The sequence below is a fragment of the Phaethon lepturus genome, unplaced genomic scaffold (assembly GCF_000687285.1).
Source record: "Phaethon lepturus isolate BGI_N335 unplaced genomic scaffold, ASM68728v1 scaffold38395, whole genome shotgun sequence".
Lineage (NCBI taxonomy): Eukaryota > Metazoa > Chordata > Aves > Phaethontiformes > Phaethontidae > Phaethon > Phaethon lepturus.
In genome coordinates this window covers 10,740-21,442 of record NW_010543269.1, presented here as the reverse complement: position 1 = coordinate 21,442, position 10,703 = coordinate 10,740, and the positions used below count along the sequence as shown (strand labels likewise).

At 41.4% G+C, this 10,703-nt stretch overlaps 1 protein-coding gene across 1 annotated transcript; it reads left to right on the top strand.

Moving 5' to 3' along the window:
- The first annotated feature begins 6,927 nt into the window (after positions 1 to 6,927).
- Positions 6,928 to 10,350, top strand: LOC104621744 (chromosome unknown open reading frame, human C2orf50). The gene is made up of 3 exons (XM_010288299.1): positions 6,928 to 7,187; positions 9,481 to 9,520; positions 10,159 to 10,350. Exons 1-3 carry the CDS (start codon positions 6,928 to 6,930, stop codon positions 10,348 to 10,350), a joined length of 492 nt encoding a protein of 163 aa, XP_010286601.1.
- Positions 10,351 to 10,703: the final 353 nt, after the last annotated feature.

Sequence of the window (10,703 nt, the reverse complement as noted above, 5' to 3'; positions counted from 1 at the left end):
TGTTTGAGTATTCGCATGTGAACTGTTGCACAATTGAGCTAAAAATACAAAGCTCCAAACACATCCAGGAAGATTTCACATTGTTCTGGCTGTCCATTTCTTCAGGGAGCAAAAGTTTCCAACTCCACAGCAAAACAAAGACGCTCTCTACACCCGTAGAAGGAATAAGGCTGAACTGAACTACAGAACAGTGCACGTGACCCAAGAAAAGAATGGCAAAGCGGGCTGTGCTTTCCCGGTACACTCTGTACGCTCCCGGTACGCTTTCCCTTCTAGGTCTCATGGAGCATTTACCCTGCTGGGCATGAGCAGCGAACATGCTCAAATCAGGCAGGGATAGAGAACGGAGTGAGTTAGGTAAAGGTCTGACAGATCTGTGTAACACGGGCGATGCAACCGGTGATCAAATCCTGCTCAGCCTGGAGCAGAGAAGGCTGTGTGGAGACCCAAGAGCACTCTCCCAGAACCTGCAAGGAGGTTATTGGAAAGACACAGCCAGGCTGCTTACAGCAGTGCCTGGTAGGAAGACAAAATAAAATAGGCACACGTTGAAACAAGAGAGGTTCTGACTGTATAGAAGGCAGAACTTCCTCATCATGAGGGCAGCCACACGGTGAAATGCATTACCCAAAAAGATTATGGAGTCTCCATCCTTGGAGGCTTTCACTACCAACAGCATAAAGCTCTAAGCAGCTGCTTTGATCTCACAGCTGACTCTGCTCTGAGGACCAGGTTGGGCTAGAGACCTCTTGAGGTCCCTAAATTCTCCTATGATCTCAAGAAACTTGCTGCCCAATTCTAGCATATCAAAGAAAAGGCTATAGACAAAAGCCCCCACATCCAGTTATGGGAACATCCTGCCTTTAGGAAGAACTTCCTTCTAATCCCCAACAGTTAGAGTTGGCCAAACGTTAACATCCTGAGGCATGACTTAACACTAGCTTCTACATTTAAGAAGGAAACCTACACTAATAGAAAGCTACAATGAAGATGCTAAAAGCTTTGCTGAAAAACAGATAAAGCCTGTGATTGCCACGTTCAGACAAGGCTTCCCAATTTTAGTCTCTGACACTTACCTTCAAAAAAACTAAAATGAATTAGCTCAATTCTCAGCCAACAGAACTTGCAAAGGTCAAGGACATTTGAAAAAACAGGTCCCTTTCTTTTAATAGCCAGAGACACAATTTAAAACCAATTTTAGGTGCCTCGATTTGAAAACTTGCCCAACTTGCAGCAGAGAGTTTTTGGTATCTCACATCAAAACAGAAAGTTAATGTCCTTTCTGAATATGGTGAGCAGATGGTAAATGAAACATTTAGTGTATTAAAGTGCAGATCGACAAACAGACTCTTAGCTGCTGGAGTAGATAGCTAAGAAACAGAATAATCCAAAAGAACAACTGAACAGCATCTTGAGCATTGAAATATATAGTGATACACACCAGGAATATTGTGTTTCACAGAGTAAAATACTTTTGTAAGTACTGCAGTGCCCCAGGGAGCAGAGAGAGAAAACTGAATCTCTGTAGTATTTGTGAAAGAGCTTCTCCTCGGCTGCGATGAACGGACCTGTACGCTGATACTGTTCGCAGATGCATATACCACGGGAGCACAGGACAGCAGAGCGACGCCAGACTCCAGAGGTCAAACTGCTGCCTTAGGTACTTAAGCGGTGTGAAGCACAGCCTTTTCAGAAGTACTTAATCACTTTATACACTGAAATTCTCTTAGGCCTGTTAATGAACCATGCAAGAAAACAGCGAGGATGAACAGAATAAAGCCAAGCTCCCCCGTGCAGTAACCAGAGCTCCCTGCCGTGGTGAGGATGTGACTTGGAACAACTCTGACTAACGGAGACAACTTTGGTTGTCCATGCAGTATTGCACTTCTCGACAGGATCCATCCTCTAAGATTGAAATTATGTGAAATACCAACTGAAAACATTCCTAAGACTCAGCCAGTAAGGAACACTTCTTACATTTACAGTTCTTTCTCTTCAAACCAGATACTTCCAAACACTTCTACTCACACACCAGCCTTGCAGTGTTGCCTCCCTGCAATCCCATCACCTTGCTCAGCTGGCAGGTTGAAGCAGAGGACTGCTTAACAGGTCTGTGTATTCTATGGAATAGCTGCTGTTTAATATTTTTTTCAAGTAAGTAATATTTTTTGAAAGAAATCATTTTTGTTTCAAATAAAGTAAACTGTGTATCGGTAGCTAACATATTTTGCAACATTCAAATTTATATTAAAAGAAAGGAATGAAAAAAATTCACAACAGATTTCTTACAGTCTGCATTACAGCTTTGATTTTACTTTGAAGTGTCAGACTCTGTGTCACTGGAAGCAGACATTCCCTCGGTGGTATTTGTACGCTGCCGACGCAACAGCCGCTCAACTTGCCAGGCTCTCTCAGCAGAACTCCATTAAGACAAGGAAGACATTTGTATTTTTTATGAAATCTACAGCAAAACTTAACGCATGAGGCCTTTAATCAAGCAGCTACATAATTGTTTAAAAGGAGTTTTACTGCAAACTGATTTGGCTGCATACAGTGACCCAAGGCACCCTGCTCCTGCCAGACCAAGACAGCTTGTCAGCAGGATCTGTCACCTCCAAGCTTTCTACAGCCCCGGCTGGTTAACGCCCAGGGCTGGTGAGAAAGCACGCAGTAATGCTCTGCCGTACGTCACTTCTCTGCTGGGTGCTCAGCATCCTCTCACCGATCGTCTAACACCCTGCTCTGCTAACCATCGCACATGACCCATCTTCCAGCTGACTGACTTGACTGATCTTTATTCATTTGAGGAAGATGATGATGACAACGTAAATGTCACTATTTGAGGCGGGCAACACTACTCATACTGAAAGATTTACATGGGAATTTCCACCCCATTCATGAAGTGCAAGAGGTCTTCCAAAAAAGATCTGAAAAGCTGGCCTCTGGAGAGCTGCCCTCTTCTCCAGCTGACAGTCTTGCTCCTGCCTCTTATTCACACGTGACACACACACTGCACTTGTGTTTCTAAATGTGTGTGTTTCTTAAATCTCTGCAGTATCTCGCAAACACAAACTTTCTTATATGAAAATTACTTTGCTGTCCATCAAACCACTATCACACCTCTCAGAAATTCATTCTTCAGAGATAATGTGATATGGCTGTCATCTTTCTTCTTTTACAGGTGAGCTTGGTGAGAGACAGGCAAGCATGCCGTGTATCTTTTCCTAAATTCAGCAGCAGATCTAGGAGTGGAAGAATCTAGAAATCCTTCTAGCTGCATCTTCAATGGTCTGAATTGTACAAAACATAGCATGAGCACTTGGCAACACTGTCCTTAAAGTTTAAAAGACATAACTTTTGTAGAAAAGCATCCCAACACAGTACTGACTGAGGCAAAAAGTGCAAACCGACATTGCATGTATATTGTAGAAGACTTGGATGTAAAGGAGAAATCTGGGAAACACAAAGGAGCTATAAAACATTTCAGACCTTATTCCTGCAAGTAGGACCATGTGAGAAAATCAGATCAGAGTCTCACTGACTTTGACAGTGCCCGTCCTGGACCAACATGCACTTCCAATCAAAGCAGCAACACATTCATCTCAGTTATTATCTCCCTTCTGTAACTGATGTATTCTTGCATTTAACCAAGCAATTTCCATAAAGTTTTTCCATGTTTTGGAATAAGCCTCTGAAGTCCCTGTCTTCCAGTGAAAGCAATGAGAACTTCTCAAGCTTCAAGAAGCTTGTTACTCTAAAAACCAAAACAATTCTTAGAAAAAACAGCTCAGAAATTGCCTCTGTACCAGGACATGAAATATTGGCATACAAAACCTAATTTTCTTTACTGCTTACTTTAAATAATCGATTTCCAGAAATGCATGTTTTAAAAACAAGGCAGTTTATAAATATATAAAATGTATAAAGTCAAACATTAGCTCAAGTCTTGCATAATTGATACTGCAATACCCTCTTGTGGTCAAATAAAAATGGTTTATCTAAACACCTGCACTTTTTCCTCCATAAAAAAGCCTCCCTAGATGTTTTTTTCCTTTGACAGGCAGAATTAACTCGCATATTTTTCACAGATGAATTTGTAGTGCACACCATCACTTGTCACTTTTGCAACAACGAAAGACTAACGTCAGTCAAGTTCTTCCTCAGAATGACGGGCACCGACACTGCTTGTCAGAGAAACTTCCCAAAACAAATTCCTAAGTGAAAGCACCATCTCCTACAATGACACTCATAACTTTTTTCAGGTTTCATGTCCCCAACCAGAAAAAATAAAGATGCTATAATCAATTTACACAGATACATATGGCATGAAGCCACAATAAACATCAACCTATTCTACTACAGGATGAAAAGAAGTGGACAGTGCATCAGCCTTATCAATTCAAATAAGCTCCCTGCTTAAATGCCCCGAGTTGTTATAATGAACAAATAAAATGCTAAACTGGCAGATGGTAATGTGAGGGGAAACAGTTCAGTATCTGCAGCAGTTCTGCTGAGCTGTTAATCTAGTAAATCGCCTAAATGGGCTACTAGTATATCCAGTAAGGAACCTAGAGTAACGCCCAGAAATGTCATCCTTGCTTGCTTGATATGCTTGATATGCTTTAATGGTGCATAACCGCTCCCTTAATGACTTCTAGTCCCAACAGAAAACGCGATAATTTTCAACATATCAGCTCTTAGTGATCCGTTTTTAGAACAGCAGCTACATTTTAAAGTCATATTATAACACTTTTAAAAACACAACTTAAAGAGCCATGATCCCATTCCCATCTATTATTTCCAGAGAAATGGCTTGAACACTATGAAGTGTCCAATACCTGCATGTAGACTCACAGCTTACTTTTGTTTAAAGACTAAAGAAGTCCTAAACAGTTAAGACTTCCTTCTTTTCTGAGGTTGTGGGGTCTCAGACCAACAGATCTGTCTTTAACCTATGAGTTCACTTTCAGTAAGGTGTTCCGAGAGGCACTTGATGCCCTGCATCAAAACTAGGGCAGTTACAACTCCTGCATCTTTGCAGACACCGCTCAATGGCGCAGACTTTAAACACCTGCTTGTAATCTTTCCATCCAGTTTATTCAGTGGCTGCAAGTAGACCTTTAGAAGCTATGTACTCAGCTCAACTAGCATTTCTTGTTTATTATTACGTTTAATTTGCAGTAATTGACTTGAAGGAAGGATTAGAATTAAAATAACACTTTGTAAACAAGAATTAAAAAGCGTTCCATGCACAGGAACAGACTTCCCATCAGGATCCTTTCCTGACTTGGTCAGGAGCTAAAATCCCATGCACCCTGCTTAATGCATTGGGTCTTCCAAATGTGCCTCAGCTTCCTTTTAAAGCAGTTAGATGCTGCTAAAACCCCATTCTCCAACCAGCTGTACACGCCCCAACCTGAAGAGGACCCAGCAATGAATACAGCAGGACAGGCAGATTCCACAAGAGGAACAGATACAACTATCAGGCCAGGTTGGCAAACAGTTCATTTCTTCAGTCCATGATAATGCTGTGTGGATACATGACTTTTTTGATTGAAAGAGATGAAAAACACTGTTTTCAATTATCAAAAAAACCAAGCAAATAAAAAGTTTACTAAAATTTCATTCAAACTCAAAGCAAACGTGATTTGAGATGGAGTTTACCTCTTCTTAAGTTATGTTATTGCAGTCTTCAAAGTCAGGATAATTTTTCCAAATATAGAAGTATTTCTTGCCCAAATATGTCTACATGAAGTGTTTGGATTGTTGTATAGTTGTAACTATTTTAAAAGAAATTATTTGCCAAATGCAGCATGTATTTCCCAATACTGCAAGCAAGTAAGTTTGCCAAAAAACCCCTAAAAAAGTAGATTCAAAGTTCATTAGCATTTACGAGGAAGATGAAGCAAGAGGCTAGAATTCATCTGGAGCTAATCCAGACTACTCAAAAACAAGTCAGTCAACAATTTCAGAGGAAATTTATACTTAAAATACTCCATTTTCCTGCAAGGTCACAAATACTTGAGGAAGAGATTTCATACCACAGAAGCCGAACAGGCTGACTATAAAGACAAACACTGACATTTTGAACACTGTTTTGAAAACTCTCACTTTGTATACGAGCTAACTTTAAAGTCACTTAAAAACTATTTCTCATAGTTGCTTAATACCTTCTGCAAAAATCCCTAAGTACTTAAAAAGGACTTTTGATGATCTCTGGCTGCTCTTTTTTAAAAATCTGAAAATAAGGAGCTTTCAAAGCACAGATTTGTTGAAATAATACCTTATTTTAAACAAAGAAGCTCTGCCCCAAATACAGTTTAAGGCCCCAGCAGCTGTCCCACTGGGTCTCTGCTCCCTTTCTGGTGAATACTCACAAGTCAGACTCGTTTCCAATGGAGACAGTAAACACACCAGGGAAACCAGCAGCTTTCAGGAGCTTTTGCTCCTGCTACATAACCACAACAAAAGTCCTCCTGATATACTCAGCAGCAATCTCCACAGCACCCTTTGCTACCAAACCAGACTTTATTGCTCTGAGGATTTGGAATAGAGGGTGGTCTCAGCTGCAGGCAGCAGTAATTGTCTCGTAAGCTGACAGTTTGCTGGTTACAGCTGGAGATCCCATGTCTTTCAGTAACAGTCATTTCTTACAAAATTGCTGTTACCATGAAAACTCCTTCAGTGTTCAAGCAACGAAGCAACATAAAGCAGTAGGAAATGACCATTAAATAGGAGGGAAGTAAAACAGTGCCGAGCACTGCCTGTCAGTGCTGCCATGCACGTCCGTTTTCTGAAAGCTCTCCAGATAGAAACTAAAGAAAACATTAGGAAAGAAGGAGATTTGAAAGTGCGAACAATAGCAGGTTTAACCTTCCTAACAGGCACAATATACCTAACAATACTGGGAATACAGTGAGTCTCAAAATGGACAAGTTAGGAAAAGGTTCTGGATTCAGGAGAAATACCTCGGTTAGGTCTTGGCAACCAGCAACCACACCTCTGGCGCAACCAGCCTCAGCTCCATCTGTGTCTCTCAGCAGCACCCAACCCAGAAGACCTGTCGTCGCACAACCGGCTACTCGGGCCTGGGCGGACGAGCAGGCAGCACTGCGGCAGGACCAGGTTCAACAGGACAAGATCTGGAGAGAGTCAGTAGAGGCTGAACAGAGAGGAAGAAAAATCTGGTAAGTCACTTGCTTCAGTTCATGCCTCTTCTACTCATCTTGACTGATGATGGTACTGATGCCTCCTGACAGTCTTAGGGCTTGATCCAAAGCCTACACTATCAAAGGAAATTTTCTTCTGCAAGGACTTTGGATCAGACCCTAACACCTTTCTTTCTAAGATTATATTATCTCTGTTTTCCTTCACTGGACAAAATCTATGCTAATATCTCCAGGCATGCTGGGCTTAAGCTGAAAAGAGATGTTGAGTATATTAGCTTTATAAAGATTTCCACAATGAAGATATAAATGTGCCAACCTTTACCATTTATTGCAGACACACTGATATTGTCACCTTTTCTCATATTCTTGGAAATGGCTAAAATGGAAGCTGAAAAGTGTTCTGCCAAAATACGATTTTGTATTCCCAATCTGTAAATCTACTGAACATGCCCCGTTGTTAGAGTGTTTCAGACTGAATTGCACACATGCAACCTAAGCTTTGACTATGTATACACCAGTGACCTGAAGGAAACTGAAATTAAGATCTTCTCTGTCTCTGCCACATATCTTGACTAAGTGTTTATGTTCATACTTCACTACACAGCATGAGCATGCCTATTAGAAGAATATCCTTGGTAAAAGTAAAATGAGATCCAGTTCCGACTGCACACTAGCTAATCTAAAGGAAAGGGAGGAGAAAGAAGAACATCACTCGGGACTTTTTAGAATGGGAAAAGAAATTACCTGAAAACCCCTGTCCTCCTCAGCCTTCTGGAGGAGATACAAATCACAGCTCTGACTTCCCCAGAGACATGTTTGCACTCTTGTCTGGCTCCTTTTACCTGCGGGAGAGACTGACGCCAGGACTCTGACTCATGCAAAGCCAGGGCTGTGGTGGCAATGTTACCCTCTCCAGTTGTGCACTCAGACTCTTCCCAAACAGGCCCAGCATGTTCCATACCCATTCCCTACCAAAGACAGCAGAAGGGACTCTCTGTCTGTGCCTGACTCCCTGGGGTTCACAGTCATGGATAGTGCTGCAAACTCACTTTCATGCGTAAGGTAACACATCATACAGCTGATGCATGTCCTGCTGTCCAGTCTTAGCTACAAAGACAGAAACTCTCGTAAAAGGGTAGGACAGACATGTGAAGGACAGATGCCTAAAGCTGGATTCATCAGACTACGTATGCTACAGCCTGCAGAGAACTGTCCTTCAGCTCCACCTCCCCATCCCAAACACAATGATGGGGAAAGGCTGCTACGGGTTGGTGCTCTGACCTGAAGGCAAATGCCTGAGGCCCAAGCATGTCTCAGTGATCAGCACCATCCTGTAACACCCAAAGCTGATATGTTCACATAGTGGCTGCCATAGAAAGATAAAAAAATTTAGGACCTCTATGCTGCGCTGATATACCAAGACATACAGTGATAAACACAACAATTATAAAATAGCTTTTATTTGCACTTAGGGCATATCTGCACTGGACAGGAGAGTGCGGCACAGAAATCCACATGGTACATGGCTGTGCTGTACGGACGAGCTCAACTCGGAAGGATGCACAGCTTCAGCACTAGATCAATAAGCTTAGATGCAGCACTGCGTAGACACAGGTAAATAGCTCAGAGAGTCAGCCCAGGTGTCCCCTGAGCCCTGCTGCAAATACAGCTGTAGATAACTATTTCCTCTCTTGACCTCACAGCACTTTTACAATAGCAAATGAACTTTCATTTTCTCCATTCCAGGCCAGGGAAAGCAAAGGACAAAATCAAAGGTCTTGCCCTTTAGTCTCACACCAGGTATAGAACATAACTGAAGAGCAAAACTCAGGTCTTTTGACTCCTCAATTTGCTCCTAGCACAGCTGCCTACCTGCACAAAATACTCCTGTGGGTTTTTGCCTGCAGCAAACACGGCTCTGGGAATTCCTATCAGGGACTTCTGCCAGCAGAATATCAGTCATTTAAAAAATAAGAAGCTGTGTCTAACTCAAGGCATGGGACAAAAGTTTGCTATAGTGACTGTTAATTTACCTGCATTTGCAGAAGGAATAATTGTGGACAGGCTATCCTCATCCTCCTTTAGCAAAAAACCCCCACTCCTCATCTTGTATGGGCTCTACATGGGAATAAAGAAAACCCTGGGCTTCACCACAGAAATGACAGGCTTCAGTACGAAGAGTTTGCAGGGGTAAGAGCTGAGCTCCAAGTATCAAACTGAGCAGTTAAACAGGCATTCAAATATGACCAGCATTAATGATTTCATTTAAAGACACAAAATTTTACACTGCATTTTTTTCTTCTATTCCAAGGTACCAGAACTGGAGTTTCCTAAAGGACTACGACCAAATGGTAAGTTTCAAACAAGCATCTAACTGTAATCCAGGCTCTTTTCAATTGTCATCAATTTGAACGAGGCTAATATTTCAAATTGGAGCATACTTAGGCATAATCGGCAAATGCTTTAAGACTAAAATCTTTAGGAAAAATAGAACTGAAGTGCCTTTAATCTGATACCTACGCCGCATAGACATACTGTACATGCATGTGTTCAATCTATTTCAATATTAACAACTCCATAGAAAGACAAGTGCTAGAAGAACCAACTTCCTAGGAGAACATTTGTAAGATAGTGTCATCACGCTGAAATCCAAGCCACTTACTAAAAACAAAACAAAAAACCTTCCACATTGCAACCATTCTAGAGCAGGCTAACTTCTGTCCCAGCTGACATTTTATGCTATTTATATGAAAATTATTCATTTCCCTGTGTTATCCTATTCCCATGTAAGACAACAGGAAAAAACAATCATCTTACTTTATTTCTTCAACACTTCCATGTACGTTCAGTATGACATTTTTAAGTACACTCAAATTCTAATTTCAAAAGCAAAAGTGCTGATATTAATAACAATCTCAGTAACTTCTATTTTTGTAACAAGCAACGGATGTAATTCTGAAAATTTATTAATGCTCTATGTTTTATCCAGGGTAAGAAAAAGGAGCAGAAGCCACTGCCAAACTATATGCCTGTGTTCTCAAGCAAAGTTCCCAACTCGACCAACCAGACCATTGGCAGCCGAATGAATACTGAACTTGGCAGGGCTCTGGTAAACATGGATTACTTCTTCAGCAGTGGAGCACGAAAGAGGAAACTTGAGCATGAGCTCCAGCTTTCCTAATGCTTCAGCAAAAATATAATAATAACAAAGCAAGTTGAATGGTTCTAGCCAACAGACTCCACAGCATGTAAAAAATTCCTCAATCTTTTTCTCAGAGAGACAAATACTACCATCTAGCATGGACTGTTTTTCAAGAACAAAGACAGATGTCCAGCAATGCCATAGGAGACAATCCTCTCTGTATTGGGGTGACTGGGCCATATACAGAGAGTTAGCACTGCAGATCTCATCAATCTTCCCATGCAAACCTACAGTAAGGTTGCCACTGACATCAGAAAGAACAAGATTACAGCCAAAAGGCAATTTCTTCCTGAATTTTTATCACCTGAAAATAAACATTTAAAGAGACCTGC

Excerpts from the sequence above, each read along its gene's own strand:
- LOC104621744 (XM_010288299.1), top strand. The coding sequence starts at position 6,928 with ATGGACAAGTTAGGAAAAGGTTCTGGATTCAGGAGAAATACCTCGGTT. Across the intron at positions 7,188-9,480 it reads CAGAGAGGAAGAAAAATCTG|GTACCAGAACTGGAGTTTCC; the intron begins GTAAGTCACTTG and ends TTCTATTCCAAG. Across the intron at positions 9,521-10,158 it reads TAAAGGACTACGACCAAATG|GGTAAGAAAAAGGAGCAGAA; the intron begins GTAAGTTTCAAA and ends TGTTTTATCCAG.